This window comes from Schistocerca piceifrons, chromosome X (assembly GCF_021461385.2).
Source record: "Schistocerca piceifrons isolate TAMUIC-IGC-003096 chromosome X, iqSchPice1.1, whole genome shotgun sequence".
Classification (NCBI taxonomy): Eukaryota; Metazoa; Arthropoda; class Insecta; order Orthoptera; family Acrididae; genus Schistocerca; species Schistocerca piceifrons.
In genome coordinates this window covers 467,556,417-467,580,044 of record NC_060149.1, presented here as the reverse complement: position 1 = coordinate 467,580,044, position 23,628 = coordinate 467,556,417, and the positions used below count along the sequence as shown (strand labels likewise).

Genomic DNA, 23,628 nt, shown 5'->3' with positions numbered 1-23,628 from the left:
CGAGCGACACACAAAGCAAAATGGCTAAGCAGGAAAGACTAGAGGAAAAATTAAAAGCTGTAGAAACATGAGTAATTATGGGCAGCAAACATACTGTCTACATAAAAATAGAGAGAGATCTTTGGAGAGGAGAGAAAAGAAGCAGCTGTATGAATACCAAGAGTTCAGATGGCAACCCAGTACAAAGAAAAGAAGCTGAAAGTTGGAAGGAAGACACAGTCGACCTATGTAAGAGAAACTGGTCGACAATGTTATAGAAATAGAAGAGGAAATACGTGATGATCAGAGCATTGAAAGATCCAAGTGTAAACAAGGACCCTGGCGTAGAACACATTCCCTTAAAATTACTGATACTTGGAAGAGCCGACTATGACAATACTATTCCACCTGGCGTTCAAGATATATAAGACTGCCAAAATACCCTCAGACTTCGGAAGAATGTAATAGTTCCCATACTAAGGAAGATAGGTGCTCAAACGTGTGAATACTACCAAATGATTCGTTTAGTAAGTGATCCATGAAAAATGCTGATGCAACTTATATTCAAAGGAATGGGAAAATTTGTAGAAGATGACCACTGGGAAGATCAGCTTGAATTCTAGGGAAATTTAGGAAAGCGAGATGCAATACTGACCCTATGACACTAAGACAAACCTGTGTTTATAGCATTTGTGGAAGTTTTTGGCAATGTTGACTGGACCAGACACACTGAAAGTTTGGAGGTAGCAGGAATAAAACACATGGACCGAATTGTTATTTGCAATTCATACAGAAACCAGACTTCAGTTATAAAAGTAGAAGCATATGAAATGGAAGTCATAGTTGAAAAGGGAGTGAGACAGGGTTTAACCTAGAATGAAATTTTCACTCTACAGCGGAGCGTGCGCTGATATGAAACTTCCTGGCAGATTAAAACTGTGTGCCGGACCGAGACTCGAACTTGGGACCTTTGCAAAGGTCCCGAGTTCGAGTCTCTGTCCGGCACACAGTTTTAATCTGCCAGGAAGTTTCAGGGTTTAACCTATCCCGAACTGTATTCAATCTATAGGCCCTGCACTGAGCAAACTGTGAAGGAAACCAAAGAAAAATTTGGAAAGGGAATTAAAGTTCATGGAGAAGAAATAAAAACTTAACATTTGTCGATGACATTGCAATACCGTCAGAGTTGGCAAAGGACTTGGAAGTGTAGTTGATCGGAATGAATACTGTCCTGATAAGAGATTGTAAGATTAACATAGAAGTAAAATAAGTTTAATGGAATGTAGAATAGTTAAATGAAGCGATTCTGAGAGAATTAGATTAGGAAATGAGACACTGAAAGTGGTAGATGAGTATTGGTATTTATGCAGTAAAATAACTCATGATGGCCGAAGTACAGAGGATATAATACGCAGATTGGCAATAGCATGATGAGTATTCATGAAAAAGAGGAATTTGTTAACTTTTGATATAAATATAAGCGTTAAGAAGTATTTTCTGAATGCATTGGTCTCTGGTATAGTCTTTTATGGATGTGAAACGTGAACGATAAGTGGTTCGGATAAAAAGAGGATAGAAGCTTTTGAAATGTTGTGCAACAGAAGAATACTGAAGATACGTATATCGAATTTAAAAATGAGAAGGTACTGAACTGAAGTGAGCCGAAGAGAAATTTATTGCACAGTTCAACTAAGAGAAGGCATCAGTTGACAGGACACATCCTGAGGCATCAGTAAATTGTCAGTTTGGTGATGAATGGAAGTGTGGGAGGAAAAATTGTAGAGGGAGAATAAGGAATTACTATAGTAAACGGGTTCAAATAGATGTAATTCGCGATAGTCGTGCAACGATGAAGACGCTTGCACAGGATGAACTGACATGGATTGGTGCATCAAACCAGTTTTCGAAGTGAAGATCAAAACAACGCATAATACACAGTTTTATTGACGCAATCGTGGCATCAAATAATCTGTTGACTGGGTTTCGTTACGTGTCTTCTCCCACTGTCACATTTCTACACTTCCGTGGTACGAGACGGTGCTAAAAAGTAGTACCTCTGAATTTTTTATGTGAAAACTCAAAGCTTCTGAAATCAAACAGACGTTATTAACATTATAAATTTTTATTCTTAATATCTACTTACTTATTTCATGACAATCACCCTGTAGACGAACGCGCTTCTCCCAACGAGACTAGTTGATACCGTCACTGCAGAATGTTTGATTTTGAGGCCGAGCCACAGCCTCATCTTTGCTTGAGTCGCTTCATCATTATCAAAGTGAAATTCCCAGATATGTGCTTTAAGTTCTGAAAACATATGAAAATCGGGTGGCGGCGAGTTGAGACCGTATGAAGGATGATCGATAACAGTGAACGCAAGGCGTCGGATTAAATGTCGCAGCCGTCTGGCTGGAGGAGAGGGTGCTCCATGTGTGGACGTACTTTTCGAATTTTTGCTTTCAGTTTTCTGAGGGTCTCTCACGCACCGACATAGCTGCGTTACACACAACCACGTTACACGCTACTATTCGGAACACTATAGCGGTAGAGGGGTGTAACTTGCGTCACCAATGAGGGACAGTCGACAGAGTAGTATGAATGTCACGTAACACCTTAACAAACATTGAGAAAATAATAAAAACTCTGAGGCAGTACTTTTCAGCACGCCCTCTTAGTTCTGTAAGGCTACGTACTTGAGTATGACACAAGACTTCATATAGCTACAGACTGTTTCGAGGTCGGAAGTGCGTAATGTCTTAATAATTCGTGACGATTGGGCTCACACGCGTTGTGGATCACTTATGTTTTATCAGAACAGTCTTTCGTCGTGAGTATATCATGGTTAGTTGTAATTCCTATATATTAGTACACTGTATCTGTATTTTATAGCGTTTTTCGTTAGTTTATTGTACACAACATATAAACATAAGAGAGAAATTAATCATCAATAATATTTTCTCCTCATTCGTCATATATTGAGCTATGCATTGTTAAGCTTAAGGTAGTTGGAAAGCTAGGAAACTAAAGACGCAAAGCAGGTCGGCCACCGTAAACGGTAGCGTTTAAGTTACTAGAGGTAAACAGTAACTAGGGGCATAAGAATTGCAGACGATCCCCGCAGATGTCCCAGGGCAGGAATTTCTGTTCAGATAATTAAGTGGAAATTTCATACAATGTCTAGATGCTGTTGTAAGGGTTAACAGTAGATTACGGTCGCAAACAGGTACGTCTTAGCATTTTTTATTTTTTTTTTTTTGGTTGGGTTTAAGGGCGCTCAACTGCTGAGGTCATTAGCGCCCAGTCACTGTTGTTAGAGCACATGGAATCTGTTACAACTCAAGGGGATGGGGGGACACCAGAAGGACCGACAAAGATGCAGATAAAATAAGTAAAAATGTTAAATGTCTTTGGACAAGCCAGTTAAAGTTATAAAACGCAGAATACGAGCAGCTGCTCGTGCGTCATCAGCTAAAACATCCGGTAAAGTAGATGACAGGGACAGGACAACACGAAATTGACTAAAACGGGGACACGACAATAAAACATGGCGCACTGTTAATGCCTGACCACAAGGGCACCGCGGGGCTGGGTCACCGGAAAGCAGGTAGCGGTGGCTAAACCGGCAATTCCCAATCCGCAACCTGGTCAGAAGGACCTCCTCGCGCCGAGATGGTCGGGAGGATGTTGTCCATACAGTTGGAAGACGTCTTAGCATATGCAGCAAGCCTGACACTAGGTCCTGAGAACCGGAACGTCAGTGTATGAAATACAGGTTAGAGTGTGATGGGAAAGACTTAAAACGGCTGTAACAGCGGTCCCCGCTCCCTAGAGTGTCTCCACCCGTAGGGTGGGGCAAAGTGAGGTGAAACACTGTTGTTGCTAGCCATACTAGGAAGAATAGGGACATCTAATTTTTAGCTGAACGCTGTTTCCACCAAACTAGAAGTTTGTTACTGTAAAGGCAGGAACATCCCTACCTACAAGGTAGAAGGGAAAATGGCTTTAATGTGATTAGCCAGAAGCACCTGGAAGGCTCAGAGCCTCACGTCAGATTGGTCGATGCCTGTAAAGTGCCGGTAGATTCGCGGACAGACTATAGATATGGACGAAACGTGTGCCACCACAATACTTTAAAAACTCCGGATATTCGTATGAGGTCATGCCGTTGGGACGCTAACTTCGTGTCACTCATCGACAGTCTATGGTAAGCTCCGTTTCAAGTCAGCTTTCTCACTTGGAGAGCTGCTCTCAGTGTTTATACTTTACAAATCAGCTTGAATGCTACGTCTGTTTGCTCTCATCCCTCAAACTCTACACAGTAACTTCCGTTGTGCCTTCAGTCAAATCCTTTGCTTTTCTGATATCTGGAATTAGCCTTTAGTGTACTACTTTAGTCTGAATGCAACGAACAACATAAAATATCTGACGCGTTGAGAAGAAAATTTTAAATGTAATTTAAAATCATTTCTCCTGTGCAACTCCTTTAATTCCATCGACGAATTTATACTTAAAATTTTCTCAGCATGTTATAGTCTTTGGTGGAGATTTCAATTTACCTGATATAGACTGGGACACTCAGATGTTTAGGACAGGTGGTAGGGACAGAGCATCGAGTGACATTATACTGAGTGCACTATCCGAAAATTACCTCGAGCAATTAAACAGAGAACCGACTCGTGGAGATAACATCTTGGACCTACTGATAACAAACAGACCCGAACTTTTCGACTCTGTAAGTGCAGAACAGGGAATCAGTGATAAGGCCGTTACAGCATCCCTGAATATGGAAGTTAATAGGAATATAAAAAAAAAGGGAGGAAGGTTTATCTGTTTGGCAAGAGTAATAGAAGGCAGATTTCAGACTACCTAACAGATCAAAACGAAAATTTCTATTCCGACACTGACAATGTTGAGTGTTTCTGGAAAAAGTTTAAGGCAATTGTAAAATGCGTTTTAGACAGGTACGTGCCGAGTAAAACTGTGAGGGACGGCAAAAACCCAACGTGGTTCAACAACAAAGGTAGGAAACTACTGCGAAAGCAAAGAGAGCTTCACTCCAAGTTTAAACGCAGCCAAAACCTCTCAGACAAACAGAACCTAAACGATGTCAAAGTTAGCGTAAGGAGGGCTATGCGTGAAGCGTTCAGTGAATTCGAAAGTAAAATTCTATGTACCGACTTGACAGAAAATCCTAGGAAGTACTGGTCTTACGTTAAATCAGTAAGTGGCTCGAAACAGCAGATCCAGACACTCCGGGATGATGATGGCATTGAAACAGAGGATGACACGCGTAAAGCTGAAATACTAAACACTTTTTTCCAAAGCTGTTTCACAGAGGAAGATCGCACTGCAGTTCCTTCTGTAAATCCTCGCACAAACGAAAAAATGGCTGACATCGAAATAAGTGTCCAAGGAATAGAAAAGCAACTGGAATCACTCATCAGAGGAAAGTCCACTGAACCTGACGGGATACCAATTCGTTTCTACACAGAGTACGCGAAAGAACTTGCCCCCCTTCTAACTGCCGTGTACCGCAAGTCTCTAGAGGAACGGAAGGTTCCAAATGATTGGAAAAGAGCACAGGTAGTCCCAGTCTTCAAGAAGGGTCGTCGAGCAGATGCGCAAAACTATAGACCTACATCTCTGATGTCGATCTGTTGTAGAATTTTAGAACAAGTTTTTTTGCTCGAGTATCATGTCGTTTTTAGAAACCCAGAATCTACTCTGTAGGAATCAACATGGATTCCGGAAACAGCGATAGTGTGAGACCCAACTCGCTTTATTTGTTCATGAGACCCAGAAAATATTAGATACAGGCTCCCAGGTAGATGCGATTTTCCTTGACTTCCGGAAGGTCTTCGATACTGTACCGCACTGTCGTCTCATAAACAAAGTAAGTGCCTACGGAATATCAGACCAGCTGTGTGGCTGGATTGAAGAGTTTTTAGCAAACAGAACACAGCATGTTGTTATCAATGGAGAGACGTCTACAGACAAAGTAACCTCTGGCGTGCCACAGCGGAGTGTTATGGGACCATTGCTTTTCACAATACATATAAATGACGTAGTAGATAGTGTCGGAAGTTCCATGCGGCTTTTCGCGGATGATACTGTAGTATACAGAGAAGTTGCAGCATTAGAAAATTGTAGCGAAATGCAGGAAGATCTGCAGCGGATAGGCACTTGGTGCAGGGAGTGGCAACTGACCCTTAACATAGACAAATGTAATGTATTGCGAATACATAGAAAGAAGGATCCTTTATTGTATGATTATATGATAGCGGAACGAACACTGGTAGCAGTTACTTCTGTAAAATATCTGGGAGTATGAGTGCGGAACGATTTGAAGTGGAATGATCATATAAAATTAATTGTTGGTAAGGCGGGTACCAGGTTGAGATTCATTGGGAGAGTCCTTAGAAAATGTAGTCCATCAACAAAGGAGGTGGTTTACAAAACACTCGTTCGACCTATACTTGAGTATTGCTCATCAGTGTGGGATCCGTACCAGATCGGGTTGACGGAGGAGATAGAGAAGATCCAAAGAAGAGCGGCGCGTTTCGTCACAGGGTTATTTGGCAACCGTGATAGTGTTACGGAGATGTTTAGGAAACTCAAGTGGCAGACTCTGCAAGAGAGGCGCTCTGCATCGCGGTGTAGCTTGCTCGCCAGGTTTCGAGAGGGTGCGTTTCTGGATGAGGTATCGAATGTATTGCTTCCCCCTACTTATACCTACCGAGGAGATCACGAATGTAAAATTAGAGAGATTAGAGCGCGCACGGAGGCTTTCAGACAGTCGTTCTTCCCGCGAACCATACGCGACTGGAACAGAAAAGGGAGATAATGACAGCGGCACATAAAGTGCCCTCCGTGACACACCGTTGGGTGGCTTGCGGAGTATAAATGCATATGTAGATGAAAAATTTGTAGTCAGAAAAAAGTTAACAGTCATCTTGTACATATATCCTGTAAACTGACTCGTTCCACATCATTTCGATGAAATAATCGTTCAAATCATCTATGGCACATTTAACTGATTAACAAGGGCTATTTAGATCCTGGAGTATGCTGCTATGAGTATCCTTATTGAGTATCAAAATCCATACCTCTCTTAGGTGCCCTGTGACAGTGTTTGGCGCTGATCTAAGTAATCACCTTTCATAACTGACAATTGGTTCTTTCTGCATTTGTTCCTAACCGTTCGGAGATTGAAGACTGGCGTTATAAATCGGTCCATCTCGTCTATGCCTGGACTCGACGCATCTAAACCAATCTGACAATGCTCAGATACATTTTCGATAGCACGCCTGTTTAATGCTATCGGTTCAGAGTTTAAAACGTCGTCAAGCCAAATATAAACCGCATTGCAGTCAGGAATGGAATTTTATTGATGATTTTTCGATAAGTACGATAAAAAGTAAAAATTTCAGGTTTCAAGAACCTACGAAGATACTGGATGGCTTCTTTTGTGAAATTAGCAAAGTGCAGGCAGGTGTTATCGTGCAGAAGCAACAGACTACGCAGTCGTGTTGATCATTTTTATTATATTGCGACCCCAAGGCGTCTCAGCTGTTGATAACAGTAACAAATGCGATGGATACACTTCTAGGACGCTATTCGTACAACACACCACTTTCTCGCCATGACATGCGTAACATTGACTTTGGAGACTCACAAGCCTTTGCTCGAAATGTTTGTTTGTTAAGTCTCAGCCAGCTATTTCTTTTCATGAAATTAACATAAAGGCATCTTATCTCGGCGCCACTGAAAATATTCGATTGGAAAGCTCAACAAGGTTCAAGTAAAACTGGACGTTTGGTCGGCCACTGATGCATGCAGTACTCCCACACCCGTTTTACTGCGAAGGGAGTATGGTGGTTCATACCCCTTCTGGCCATTGCGATTTAGATTAATAGTTACTTCCCTATAACACTTAAGGTAAATGCAGGTCATGGTTCGCTTAAAATGCACAGCTATTTTCCTTTCCACTCTGAACATTTACCGGATGTCTAATGATCTCGCCGTGGACGGGGCCTTGAAGCCTAACATTGCTTCCTTGCTGTATTCCTTGAATTTTGTACCTTATCAATTGTCTATATAGCGAATAATCAACGTCAAAACTATCCCACTTGGAACGTGAAAACTGTTTCTGACATGATGTCACTCCATACGCGGCCAAAATGTTTCGAGGTGGCTCTGATACCTTCACACCTTTCGTCACAGTCAGGATAGAGCAAAAATAAAAAATGTCGCAATCGTCATACTTTTCCATTTCAAGCTCCGTTTTTCTAGCGCTTAAACAAAACGTTCTGCAACCGTCAACATGGGCTATATTCAATATGTCACTTCAGTGAAAGTATTAGGCTGTCAAATAAAAAATGCCAATTGATAAATACACTCTTTTTTTGTTTTGGTTTTAGGGCGCAAAACTGCTATGGTCATTAGCGCCCGGTCTGTGACTTAGGAAACGGTAAAAAACGAAAATGGAAAGCAGCAGCAGTGGGAACGAAACTCAAAAAATTGGAGAAACTAAAAGCAGAAGGAAAGCTTAAAAATCCACTGCAGAAAGGGGTTGGTCGTCCCCAAAAAGAGCTTCAAATGACTGACGTCATCTCACTGGCACTAATAAACTCGAGAACGCGATCGGCCGAGCGCGTGTCATCTGCTAAAATTGACGATATATCAGGCGACAGCTGTAGACGGGAGCATAACGGAGTAAAATAGGGGCACTCAATTAAAAGGTGTCTTACCGTCCACAGCTGAAAGCAGTGGGGACAGAGTGGGGGAGGATCGCCGCTTAAAAGATGTCGATGGCAGTGCCCTATCCAGAGTCTAGTTAAAATTACCTCCTCCCGACGACGCGTTCGGGAGGAAGAGGTCCGAGCACAAGGAAGAGCTTTCACGTCCCGCAATTTATTATGGGGAAGTGTCGACCAATGTGCGTACCATAAAAGGACAACACGACGACATAAAACGCTCCGTAGATCGGCAAAGGGAATCGATCGAAGAGCTGGCCGAAGAAGAGAGACTGCAGCCTTGGCCGCTATATCGGCCGCCTCATTGCCACAGATACCAACGTGTCCTGGGAGCCAGAGGAACGCCACAGAGACGCCCCCAAATGGAGCAAGCGCAGGCAGTCCTGAATCCGGTGGATCAGAGGGTGGGCAGGGTAGAGAGCTTGGAGACTGAGGAGAGAGCTGAGAGAATCTAAGCAGATAACGTACTGTATCCGCTGATTGCGGCGGATGTATTGGACAGCCTGGGGAACAGCGTAAAGCTCTGCAGTATAAACCGAACAATGGTCGGGAAGCCGAAAGTGATTTGGGGTGTCGCCAACAATATAGGCTCTCCCTACACCAAACGATGTTTTTGAGCCATCAGTGTAAATAAATGTGGCTTCCTTCATTTGTGCACATAGAGCAGCAAATGCCCGACGATAAACAAGTGAAGGGGTACCATCCTTTGGAACTTGACAAAGGTCACTGAGCAGGCAGATCCGGGGACGGAGCCAAGGCGGTGCTGTACCCCAAGTTGTCAAGAAGGTTTTAGGAAAGCGGAAGGAAAGAGAATGGAGCAGTTGACGGAAGCGGACTCCCGGTGGTAGTAGGGAGGAAGGGCGGCCTGCATACCCTACGTCTAAGGAGGCCGAAGAAAATGTCATGGGCCGGATTAGCAGGCATGGAAGACAGATGGCTAGCATAACGACTCATAAGGACAGCTCGCCGATTGGACAGCGGAGGTTCAGCAGTCTCAGCATAAAGGCTTTCCACAGGGCTGGTGCAAAAAGCTCCAGACACTAAACGTAATGCACGGTGGTGGATAGAGTGGAGACGGCGAAGAATAGACGGCCGAGCAGAGGAGTAAACTATGCTTCGATAGTCCAATTTCGAGCGCACTAAGGCGCGATAGAGGCGGAGAAGGACCACTCGGTCCGCTCCCCAGGAGGTACCATTCAGGACACGGAGGTTGTTGAGGGATCGCAGACAGCGAGCCGAAAGATAGGAAACGTGGGAGGACCAGCACAGTTTTCTGTCAAACATAAGACCCAAGAATTTAGCGACGTCCGAAAACGGAAGGTTGACAGGTCCTAGATGTAAGGAGGGTGGAAGAAACTCCTTACGTCGCCAAAAATTAACACAAACGGTGTTACTGGGAGAAAAACGGAAGCTGGTTTTGATGCTCCAAGAGTGGAGGCGATCGAGACAGCCTTGAAGACGTCGTTCAAGAAGGCTGGTCCGTTGAGAGCTGTAGTAGATCGCAAAATCGTCCACAAAGAGGGAGCCTGAGACATCGGGAAGGAGACAGTCCATAATTGGATTTATGGCAATGGCAAACAGTGCAACACTTAGCACGGAGCCCTGGGGTACCCCGTTTTCTTGGGAGAAAGTACGGGAGAGAGTAGTGTTCACCCGCACTCTAAATGTGCGCTCTGCCATAAATTCGCGAAGAAAAAGGGGCAGCCGACCTCGGAAGCCCCAAGAGAACAGTGTGCGGAGGATGCCTCTCTACCAACAGGTGTCGTATGCTCTCTCCAGATCAAAAAATATTGCTACTGTTTGGCGTTTCCGGAGAAAATTGTTCATGATATAAGTGCAGAGAGAAACAAGATGGTCAACTGCAGAACTCCAGCCACCAAGCTGAACAGCAATTCACCATACGCTCCAACACCTTACATACACTACTCGTGAGAAGAATGGGGCGATAGCTAGAGGAGAGATGTTTATCCTTTCCAGGTTTCGGAACAGGAACGACGATAGCTTCCCGTCATCGTCTGGGAAAAGTACTGTCCGTCCAAATTCGATTGTAAAGGCGAAGGAGGTAAAGCAGACTATGGTATGATAAATGCAGCAACATTCGGATGTGGATACCATCCGGTCCTGGAGCGGAGGAGCGAGAAGAAGAGAGTGCATGTTGGAGTTCCCGCATGGAGAAAACAGTATTGTAGCTTTTGAGAGGAGAAAGCAAGAGGTCGCACTTCCGCTGCACGTTTCTTCGGGAGAAACGCTGGCGGGTAATTTGAAGAGCTCGAAATCTCAGCAAAGTGTTGACCAAATGAGTTAGAAATTGCGACGGGTCCACTAATGTATCATGCGCGACAGTGAGCCCAGAGACCGGGGAGAAACTAGGCGCGCCTGAGAACCGTCGAAACAGACTCCAAGCTTCCGAGGAGGGAGTGAAGGTGTTAAATGAGCTAATAAAGAATTGCCAGCTTGCCTTCTTGCTATCGCGGATGACGCGACGGCATCCCGCTCGGAACTGCTTATAGCGGATACAGTTGTCCGAAGTAGGATGGTGGCGGAAAACGCGAAGAGCACGTCGCCGCTCACGTATTGCGTCACGGCATGCCGCGTTCCACCAAGGAACTGGGAGGCGCCGGGGCAATGAGGAGGTGCGTGGTATTGAACGTTCCGCAGCTGTAAGAATAACGTCTGTAATATGTGTGACCTCATCGTCGACGCTAGGAAAGTGACGGTCATCGAATGTCGCTAGAGACGAAAAAAGTGTCCAATCGGCTTGGCCAAACTTCCAGCGTCGCGGGGGCATATATGGCAGTTGAGGCTGCAGTCTAAGGACACATGGAAAGTGGTCACTCGAGTGTGTATCATCAAGGGCGAACCATTCGAAGCGCCGAGCTAGCGGAACAGTACCGACCGCAAGGTCCAAATGAGATAAATTTGTCGTGGAGGCAGACAAAAATGCAGGGTCCCCAGTGTTGAGGCAAACTAGATCCACTTGGTGGAAGATGCCTAGCAATAGTGAGCCACGCGGACAAGGATGTGGAGATACCCAAAGCGGGTGGTGGGCATTGAAGTCCCCAACCAGCAAATAGGGGGGGTGGAAGCTGACCAAGAAGATGAAGGAGATCAGCTCGTGCCATTGGTGTGGACGATGGAATGTATACAGTACAAAGGGAAAAGGTACATCAAGAAAGGGAAAGACGGACAGCGACAGCTTGGAAGGAGGTGGTTAAGGGGATTGGGTGATAATGGAGAGTATCATGGAGAAGAATCATGAGTCCACCATGGGCTGGAGTGCCTTCAACAGAGGGGAGATCAAATCGGACGGACTGAAAATGGGGGAGAACAAAGCGGTCATGGGGACGCAGCTTTGTTTCCTGAAGACAGAAGATGACCGGCGAGTAGGATCGTAAGAGGATCGACAATTCATCCCGATTGGCTCGAAGGCCGCGGATATTCCAGTGGATAATGGACATAGGATGAACAGAAAATGGAGGAATGTGGCCAAGGTCGCTGTCAACTCAACGACTGCTCAGAGCTTGCGACCGACAGCATGGAATGGCATTCAGCCGAAGCCAGAAGATCCTGATCCATAGGTTGTTCAGGAGCAGCTCCTGCCACCAGCGATCGGCCGGTTGATCGGCTGCCAGCAGTGCGCCTCGATGACACAGAAGATGGCCGAGGGCGATTTCCGCCAGGTGGTGCTGTAGATGAGACACGCCTTGGCGGAGAAGGAGATGAACTGGGTTTCTTACTAGCCTTCTTGGAAACATGATGTTTAGATGAAGGAGGAACCGATGGTAGTGAAGTTGGGGTATGTAAAAAATCTTCACGAGTATGCTCTTTTTTCGAAGTCTTTGTGTCTGACTTTTGGGCTTGAGATCTAGCAGAACCCGATGAAGGGTGAGCCATAGAGTGGGCAGGCGGAAGTGGGGAGGTTGAACGGGCGATCTTTGCGCTGGCCGATCTGACGACCGTGGCACTAAAGGTAAAGTCACAAGTCTGCGTGGCCGCCTCCTTTGTTGGCCGAGGAGAGGCAAGGACAGTGCTGTATTTTCCTGTCTGAGGTACGGTGGGCTGTCCACTGGCGAATAATTTTCGAGCAGCAAGGGTCGACACCTTTTCCTTCACTGATTTCCTGAATGAGCTTTTCGTCTTTAAAAATGGGGCAATCTCGAGAGGAAGCAGCATGGTCACCCATACAGTTGATGCAATGAGGGGATGGAGGTCGACAAGCACCCGCATGGGCATCCTTGCCACATGTAACACATTTGGCCAGATTGGAACAGGACTGGCTGGTGTGATTGAACCACTGACACCGACAGCAACGCGTAGGGTTTGGGATGTAAGGGCAAAAGGAAATTATCTCATAGCCTGCTTTGATTTTCGATGGGAGTTGAACTTTGCCGAATGTCAAGAAGACAGTATGGGTTGGAATGATGTTCGTATCAACCCATTTCATAACTCTATGAACTACCGTTAAGCCCTGGTCAGACAGGTAGTGTTGAATTTCCTCGTCGGACAATCCGTCGAGGGAGTGTGTATAAACGACCCCATGTGATGAATTTAAAGTACAGTGCGGTTCCACCCGGACAGGGAAGGTGTGCAGCAGTGAAGTACACAGCAATTTTTGTGCCTGGAGGGCACTGACTGTTTCTAACAAGAAGGTGCCATTTCGTAATCTGGAACAAGACTTTACAGGACCTGCAATTGCGTCGACACCTTTCTGAATAATGAAAGGGTTGACTGTGGAGAAGTCGTGACCTTTGTCAGACCGAGAAACAACAAGGAACTGTGGCAATGATGGAAGGACTGTCTGTGACTGACACTCATTGAACTCACGCTTGTGAGCTGACATAGTAGAAGATGAGGAAACCATTGCAAAAGTATCCCCCATGATTACCATCGTCTCCGATGGCGCCCTCCTTCCTTGTGGGGGCCCTCTCTGAGGGCACTCCCGCCTTAGGTGATTGTTCACACCTCAGGTCACACCTCCCGAGAAACGGACGAATGGACCAATCGGCACTTTCGGAAGGTATCAGCTCGGGTAATCACCCCTCCCTGGGCCTGGCCATTACCAGGGGGTACGTACGTGTCCTACCTGTCTACCCGGGGCGGGGAATTACGCGTTACCCCATCACCGGCTATGCATGGAAATGTCTGGGTCGGCCTTCAGACACGCACAGAGAGGAAAAAAGAGAAAGGGAAAGGAATGAAGAGAAAGGGAAAGGAAAGAAGAGAAAGGGAAAGGAAAGAAGAGAAAGGGAAAGGAAAGAAGAGAGGTCTCAAACGCCGCAGTGGAGAAAAGGGCAAAGAGAAGAGGTGAGGAAAAGAGAAGGACAAAGGGAGGATGAAGACTTGCAAGCGGAGAAAGCATAGAATTTGTTACAGTTTCGAGCGTCCGTCTCTGGACGTAGGCACAAAACATACTCCCAGAGGGGAAGAAAGGGAAGGACAGAGGCGGAGATGGGGGGGGGGGGCGAAGATGGGGGATGGGGAAGGATGCGGAAAGGGAAGGTATGCAGCCCGGAAAGGAAGGAAGGCCACATTAGCTCGGGGTCCCATGCTCACTACGCACGTATCCACAAAAGAGTTGTGTACCCCCTGGGGGGAAATACACTTTCAGTAACCTACGCGACAACAGATCACCAAAACCTTCACGGGCTAATGTTCCAGTCTAGTTTTATCAAAAAACTTTGTCAGCAATGGTACGTTACATACATAATTTTCCTCACGTCGTGTGCTGCTTCAGCAATGGTTACATTGCTGTTTTGACTGTACAGTGTTCACTTGGTTTATCGAAAATATTTCGCCTGGAAAATGAAACTACAATAATAGTTTTATGCTTGTGAGTCCAAGTGCTGAGATGGAAAGAGTGGTGCATTGCTATCACTTGGTCGGACAGCTGGCTTGTGTCCGCAGCAGTGAGAGGAAACACTTTCAGAAATTGTTTTGAGCTAGAATGAGGGGTAAGAGCTCTTGCGCAGAAATGTTTATGTAAGGTTTTGGTGTTTCTAGGCGGTTAGAGCGTAAAGCAAGTTGTGTCTAAACTCTCGTCAGACTGATAGATTTTAGCAGGCAGAAGAAAAGCAGTTTGGGAAAAAGAAAGAAGTGGCCTCGAATACTCGATTTCATATTTATACTGCGCGACGTTTATCGCTAGATTACGAGCGCACACAATGATACGCTGCTTCAACACGACCACAACACTTGTTCCATAAAATTCTGCATCCTACAATGTTGCCAGTTTGTGCAGATTGTCGGACTTAAGATTCTGAGTGCCCAACTTTATTTCCGCCTTATCTAAACGACTCATACTTCGTCTCTGCGGCCAGGCGGGTGGCCAGGCTTTATGTCAAATACTGTACATGGCATGTGCGGGCGTTCAAAATAAAAATGATGGTGTGGCCCTCCACTACATACCCTCTGACTCAGAGTTGAAATATTAAACGTTTTGGCTGGTTTCTTTGTCTATGGGCTGCGTTACGCAGTTGCGTCATTACAAACCAATTACTGCTGAGTATACAGTATACAATACGAATACACACATGAATCGAATGGTCGAAGGTTCCTATCACTTGGGAATTGCGATTTATGAATGTAACATATAAATTTATTAATGAAGGATTGCAATTAAATAAAATCTGCGTGTACTATTTTAACGACTTTAAATGATAAGCACGATAGCAGAAGCACCTTTAAGAATGCCCATTATTACTGTAGAACACTTATTGGTGTCGATTGTCCAGCAATTAAATAAAATATAAGTTGAATAACAGGGAAACAATAGATTCCGATTTCACGTAATTAGTTATGGACAACAACATACTCGTAGCTCGCGAGATATTCACCTCTAAGCGCATACTATGTCTTCACTGCAGAAGCCACGGAAATCTCGCAAGTGCACGAGTCGACACTATGAAATATTTTTATCTTCCGCCACCACGTGCAAACTGCTCCACTCTCCAAGTCTTTCCCGCGACTGTGCGTCTGTCGCGCCGTACTATCCAGGACTCTCTCGTGTCCTGTGCGACTGTCCCTCGCGCCGCACTGTTCAGAATTGCCCTGTCCTCTCTCTAAACGATCCTCCTCCCCTACTTCCATACAGTCTCTCCACGTGTCCATTTTGGAACGATTGCTGTGATCGGCTAGAGCGCTCCAGCCCTGTCTCCAAGCCAATGCACACCCGCAAACATAACGAAACACGTTCGAAATACTGGATTTACATTTAAATGACTTGAAATTAAATAAATATTCCTATGGCTGGACCATAAACACGCTGTAACACACATTATTAAATACATAAATAAATTAAATTTATATCAAAGGAATAGAACAGCAGTACGCCAGTAGCCTAATGTCTCTGTTCTTTCTAAAACACAGTAGATAATTGACCAATTTCTTCATGAATAGTATATATCGGATATAAAAAAAGACACAGATGAATAAATATATTTATAAGCATGCTGCTGCCGTTTTTTAGTGTAACTGTGGAGTACTTATGGCCTGATGCGATCGATAGTAATCGGCCACTTTGACCTCCAATAACTCATGTACTATTCAAGTTACATGCCTGTAATTTATACCAATTTATGTTTACACTAATAGCCTTCTAAAAACATGTCGATTGGCAAAATTGGGTGAACCGTTTAGATTTTGGAAATTCGTTGCTGGGTGTTACTTGTATAATTTATCGTCAGATACTAAACTTGAAACTAATAAAGATATTGAAAATCTGATTACCATTATTTGCACGACGATTCTGATGGTGCAATGTACATGTTTCTTTTTGAGGTATCATGATTCATCTGGCTACTATTAATTTCTATACGAACTGTGAAATGTCTGCCATTAGGGTTTCACGAAGTCCGCCATCTTTGGCACTCCCTGCATATCGACACAGCATCACCATGGAATTCCCAGCCACGCGCTCTGCCTGGACCCCAGCTAAAGTTCGGCACCATGCGGCCGCCGACGAGCTGCGGCCCGCCGAGAGGCCCCAGCACGGCCACGCCAACTCCGAACTTAGAATATTTTCAGGGCGTCACAGCTCGCCCGTTAACTCACACATGGTTGTATGATCCTACTTAGCTGAACAAACAGTACGTCTTTCCTCTCGGAAGCTAGTTGTGTGGGGTCTTTAAGATAAAGCAAAACGCTGTGTATGGCCTTCGTGAGCTGATGGACTCCATATTTTCATATCAGTTGTGGGAACCGACCAGTGCAACCAGCAATATCGTGAAACGATAAAATGCAGTCTTGATAAGCCATGATCCTGGCGCTGTCGAGTTCCAGCACATGCTGGTAGGCTCACCATTATCTTGTTATGAACAAACTTTCGAATGTTATTTCTGAATGAGAAACCTGCTACGTAATGTTTCCCCATGTACAGAATGTAGATGGGCGTTACTTCGACCTAATTTGTGGGGTTGTGCTGAAACGCTAATAGTTTTTATAGCTAAGCATATGTAGACATCATGACAACTTGATGTTTATTGCAAACTGTCATTAACTGCAATTTTAATGGTCATCAGCGAAAAGGAGGAGAGGGGAAGTGAGGGAATCGGCTGGGGTCTTAGTGAACGAACCACCTTGATAATCGGCGTAAGCGATTCAACAAAATTAGAAAGAAAGTTAAATTGGGTTGCTGGACGTAAATTTGGACCCCTTTAAAACTGAAATACCAGTCCGCTATTGTGTTGTCCCCCCCCACGTGAGATTGGTGACACCTTCGTGCAGCACCGAGGATGCAAGAGATTAAAGACCTGGCAGAAGTGAATTGGACAATTTTTTGTCTGGGAATTTAGGAACACAACATTTGAACTGTGCATCCTCTAACAGTTGTTTTCAGAACTTAATTTATGATATTAGAGATACAAGTTCATTTTCTATCATCATAATTCATCATGGAAGGCAGAAAAATCCAGTAATAGCTTTACAGTACGGTATATCTCCCTGTCTATTTAAGGATTAGTTGGAGGTTACGCAGAAAACTAAGTTAATTGAACGTAGAATTCCATATTCTCTTATACTGTACTATGATATATTTTTTAAAACCACAAGAACATCATTATGGAGCTGTGGCATGTATGACGGGTCAGTGTACTTACCGAAAGCGGTTCTACGCGGCGATATTTCCCTGGGTGGGGGCAGCGCACAGATTTCAGTTGCCAGTACCTAATAACAAAGAGAGAAGAGATTTAAATGTGATGTGCATCATTTATCTGATACATTAACAGCTTTATAGCGTACCGTGATTTTGGAGATAACGGAGTTGAATGAAATTTTAAGGTGAGTATCTTTAAACGGAGCAGAAGGCAACATTCTAAGAAGATAAGAAACTGCGCCCTAAGCTAATAGTCTGAATTTCTCTCCGACTGTGATTTATCCAGAAAATTGACAGGCACCGTCCACCGGCGTAGTTAAGGTGAACTGTATGAAGGCTTCAGAAAATATTAATTAATTGATTGATTCTATTATAGAATAACCTTATTTTGCTGAAGGCGGATGTCAGTAAATTTTAAGGCAAAAAGGTCTTAAGGAAATCGTCTCTCTTTAAATCCAGAGAAAACTTATAAATGCCAGTAACATGTGCACCTTCGGAAAAATTTCAAATTCTTCTGGAAAATGACCTCTCAGAGAAAATTATTTTCAAATATGAGGTGATAAAAACTTATCGTTCTGGTATGTAGCTAACGTTGATATCAACTAAAGTTTTATTTTGTCGGAATACGTCGAGTTTCAGCTGGCTCTACAGCATAGTTTTGTTTATACAGATTTTTGAAGTATTCGTGTCGAGTAGGTTTCGTTCAAATGACGCCTGGAATATAATACCATCACAGGATAATTTGGATTAATTTCCATTAAAGGAAGTTGCTGTTCGTTTGTAAGGAGTCTGCGTCTTCATTTCTAGGAACTGTCGATTTTGTAATGGAAAGCAGGGGGAGGAGGGGGGGGGTACAAATTCTAGAGGAAGAAGACGCTTCAGTACAGTAAGCGGGTTCAATTGGATGCAGGTTGCAGTAGTAATGAGGAGATGAAGAGGGGGAAATTTGCATCAAACCAGTCTTCGGACTGAAGGTCACAACAACAAACCAGATCTTGCTGAAACCGGTGGAGTTAATCAACATTGTCAAATGTCATGTAACACAAACAGTTTAGCTGGAACAAGAGTTTTGCAACTGAAACTTTTTTTCTGTCACAAAGGGGATGTCGAACAGATTCTCTTCCGACTAGTGGTACAAATTAAATCAAAGCCATCGTGTAACACGGAGAGTGTTGCTTTTAAATTTCCAGTAATGCATATATTACTGATACTCACATACAGGTCTCCTACAGTCATGACTTGAAAACTGGACAGATTCAGACACATACCGAGCCGCACAGACAATCCTTCCCCCGGGTATCAGTCGCCATAAGAATAGGAGAGGGATCAAATAATCCTGCACATTGTCGCGCGGGATTAGCCGAGCGACCTAGGCGCTATAGTCATGGACGGTGCGGCTGGTCCCGGCGGAGCTTCGAGACCTCCCTCGGGCATGGATGGTTGTGTGTGTGTGTGTGTGTGTGTGTGTGTGTGTGTGTGTGTGTGTGTGTGTGTGTGTGTGTGTGTGTTTTTTTTGTCCTTAGTATAATTTAGGGTACGTAGTGTGTAAGCTTAGGGACTGATGACCTTAGCAGTTAAGTCCCATAAGATTTCACACACACACTCCTGCACATTATTTATCCTATTGTACGGTGGTCTAGTATTTCACACATGATATACTGAATTTAGAGCTCAAGCTCAGGAATTCGCTGGTGTGTTACTACAAACATGAGACTTCATAAATGCGCTATAAGAACAGCGCATGGAGTTAAGTCACAATTTATTTGGTGCCAATTAACGTCGCTACGCAAATCGGCCACTAGGATATCAAACACACACCTGCTGAAACGCGCATGTTATCCACGTAACGCCACAAATATGCGGTAAAACAGAATGCTACCGTTATTATCTGCAACGCCACCTACCAAGTAGTGCAACCCATTCGCTCTGTCAAACAAACCCGATAGCAAACGGTAACAGGTAGATGCAACGATTTTCCAAAAAGATATTCTAAGATTCTGTGCGATATAGAACTGAAACTTTTGTTTGTTGTTGACATCATTTAAAACAAGATAAACAGCATTCGAAAATCGTTGGCCACTACGCTTCTCAATGTGTGGAATATTCGTGAACTCAGTGCTTAAGTAGTGGATTGTCGCAAATTTGTATCGTAAGTATTTAGCTGTAGTTCGTCTTTCAGAATTCTGTATTTGTCGCTTCTCGGCTTGGTCATCTATCAGTGGTTTCTAATACAGATGTATCACATGTATTCACATCCGCTTCATTTATCTAGTTCGCTTCGAAGTCTGCATAAAATTTCATAACAGAGATTAAGCTTTGAACTTCTGTACAGCGGAAACAGTGCATCAATAGTAAGCCCAGCTTCAGTTCCTTAATAGATGCCATTACGTCTTCCGTCTCCTAATCGCTGATAAATTAGTATCTACGAGGGATCTGTGCACTAAAATATGCAAGGTTAACACTGTATCAGTTTAATAAAACGGTATCTCCACGTATACTCCATGGGTAACTTACAGTGCGTGGCGTAGGGTACATCGTAACAATATTATCGAGTCTCTTTCCAATTACAGTCACGTATCGAGCGAAGGGAAAATGACTCATTGTATACCTCTGTACGCGCCATTATCTCACTTATCTTATTCTCATGATCATTACGCGAGATATAGCAAAACGGCAGCATAATATTCGCGCAGTCCTCTTCTAGTACGTATCCCCTAAGCTGGATTTGCGAGAATCAATTCGGTTTCCTACCGAGCATCCACATTTAATTTCCTCGAGAATTTCTATTACACTTACGTACGGGCTATACCGACCTGTTACGACCCTAGAAGAGCGACTCTAAGATCATTCGATGGCTGTTGTCACGCATACTTGGCTAAGCACCCCAAACACCGGTAGAATACTCTTGTAACCATTCGCACTAGTGTCCTATACGTCACTTCTTTTACATGTTCATTGCATTTTTCCAATACACTTCCAACAGTTATAAGTTCCCATTCACATTGTCTAATAGTAATTGTAAGTGACTGTCCAGCTGTATGCTGTTTCCTAATATTACCCATAAATACTTATGCGGTTGTACGTGCTTCCTCATTAATCTTGTAAGAACATACTGTCGTGTTCTCTCTCTCTCTCCGTTACAGGCATTGCATTACACTTATCCGCATGTAACGGTAACTGTTCCTTCTTCGTGACTGCTTAGTCGCAAGCACATGGCAAAAATGTTTCTGTACCAAGCAATCCATCACTGAAGGCTTCATAACCTTTGACCAACTCAGGAGGGATATTTGAAGTGGAACAATTTGGTGAGTTATAGGGCTAATCAATGAGAAGCAAGTGCGACCTCGTTTTTCGCTGTGTGCAAGCCGTTTGAATCGTACAAAGGCAGTCTAACTTTGTTTGCATCTTCCTGGTTTTTGTTTTTCGGGTGCTGCCTCTCTGGTATGGACGAGTAAAGCATTAAGTTGTTTTGCTGTTGCTTTGTGTTGCTCTTTCTCAGATTATGTGTTACAAATGTATGGTGAGAGTCTGGCTCGCATCGCACGGCTTGGTGTGATATTGTAAGCTATATTTTCGGAGCTTAAATGTGCATTTAGCTATGTTTAAACTAAACTTCCATTATTCTGTGATGTACTGAATTTTCGAGGCACGTAGTACAGAACTGGGTTTCCATTAGTCCATCCGAATAAAATGGTTGAATTCATCACACTCTTATCTGGTAAAATGTTTTCACTATTTTCCAATGCATACAGAACTCTTATTGTTCTATTCTTTCTTTTGTGATTATTCAAAATACCAAGTGTTACACTTACGAACGACTGTATGCATTATTGTAGCAATGATTACGTTTGAGATGGAATAATCATCAACTGAATCAAAGCTTTTGAGGTTTATTCACAATCTTGTGCCACTGATACGTTCATGTTTAAAAATTCTCTTACTTTTATGATACTTTATATATTCTGCAACCTACATCGAATTATGGCACCCATCTTTACACGTTTTATTGTCTTCTGCCGGACTACTTGTGAAAGTGAGCCACTATTACATTCAGTATATCCATTTCTCAAAGCTACACACAGCAGAACGCTTTTGACATTGCTTTGCATGCCTTACGGGTCAGAAGGTGAGAGACCATGTGCAGGTTCCGAGAGATCTGGTTGAGCATCATCATGTACAATGTGACAGCCATGCATCTTTAGATTTCAGATTTCTAAGCTAAAAACGTTATGGGACCATATTAATTCACATATACTTATATCACATTACTTGCATACAGGATGTGTTATCTACATGTTCTTGAAATCAAATAAATAACTTACTGGAAATGATTATGACCACACAATTCATCCAAATATTCATTTATGCCCTCTGTCATTTCCACTGCGCAAGGCAAGTTTCAACTACACTGAGCAACGCAATTAATGGGTTGTTTTTTCGAAACCCCGTAACTGTCTCCCATTGCTACATAGAAGTTTGAAATTTGGCTCAATATGCTTAAAACTTTCCTCTGTAATGGTGGCACCTTAAGGTATCACCCCATGACTCGGTGAAGCTTCAAACAGCGAGGTGCCGACACATGCGAAAAAAAAAAAGGATAGAGCTCAAACGTTAATGTGAGGCGTATGGTGACTTAATGATGTCATATTAGCACTAAAAATCACGACAATTCTGCTCATCGCCACCTTGGACGCGTCACACAATGGGAAGGTCGTCATACCACCTCTTACCTACATTTAACCCCTTCTTTTGACGCTTCTGCGATAGCGGTCACAACCGCGGCGCCCAGCGTTGAAATCAAACAGTTTTCTTATGAGCGACCGAGGAAAACATTTCTGACACACAGCCGCTCAGAATCGACACGAAAAGTTCTGAGGCAAAAAGGGTATCAATGAAACCAACCCTTCCCTTGGGGCGTTATTTACCACACATTTCGCGTTCGAAAACTCAGTGCGATGAGCAACAGGACGACTTTATTCGTACCCTTTGATGCTGCTGACACCCCACGAACGCTTCAATCCTCCTCTAGCGACATCGTTAGCCTGAAGCCCAAATGAATAACATCCCTTTGGAGTTTAGTGCGACCGCAGTTTTTGATCTGGTATACAGGGTGGAACCACTAGGGACCTTCCAAATTCATTCGACGAGATATGAACGTGATCCGAAGCAGCAAAGAACGTTTACGCTTTTTCAGCTTTTCTGTTTCGCACTCTCCTGTGGCATGATCACGGCGGGGTGCGACGCTAACATACGCTTGAATAAAACGGCAGTGTGTCCTTCTAAGACATCCCTGCCCTCATTTCGGCAACATCAGCTGTGTCACCTGCACACCTTTCAACGTTTCAAAAACATGCCTATACAGACAGTCAGTCACTGATAACTAGGCACCGTCATGGCAGGCATCCGTTTCGGTACCCCTTAGATTTCGTCTGGAGCCAACAGGTGCTAGTTCATCGCCATGACACCACTCAGCTGAGGGGTGTCAAAACGATTGCCTGTCACACAAAAACTAAAAACTTCCGATTGACGCTGCTTATTCAGTGTCTGCAGCAGCACATACGAGTTTTTGTCACTCTAAATGACAATGCAGAACGCAGAAAAGTAGCCTTCTGCATACAAGTTTGCTGGTTCCGATATTTTCTAACTTACGAGGGTAGGACAAAAAGTAGTGGCAACACTGTTATATTTCACACCAGACTTTACTAACTGACGTTCACCGGATTACATGCCCGCAATATAACTGCTTCACATCTCTATCACCTTCCCCATACAAGCCGGCCGGTGTGGCCGAGCGGTTCTAGGCGC

At 44.0% G+C, this 23,628-nt stretch overlaps 1 protein-coding gene across 1 annotated transcript in view; it reads right to left on the bottom strand.

The window, feature by feature from the left end:
- Positions 1-23,628, bottom strand: part of LOC124721645 — a 504,773-nt gene that overhangs the window by 223,244 nt on the left and 257,901 nt on the right. Inside the window, exon 2 of the mRNA XM_047246708.1 lies at positions 17,828-17,894. Coding sequence (XP_047102664.1) covers positions 17,828-17,894 — 67 coding nt within the window. The remainder of the gene's footprint in view (positions 1-17,827; positions 17,895-23,628) is intronic.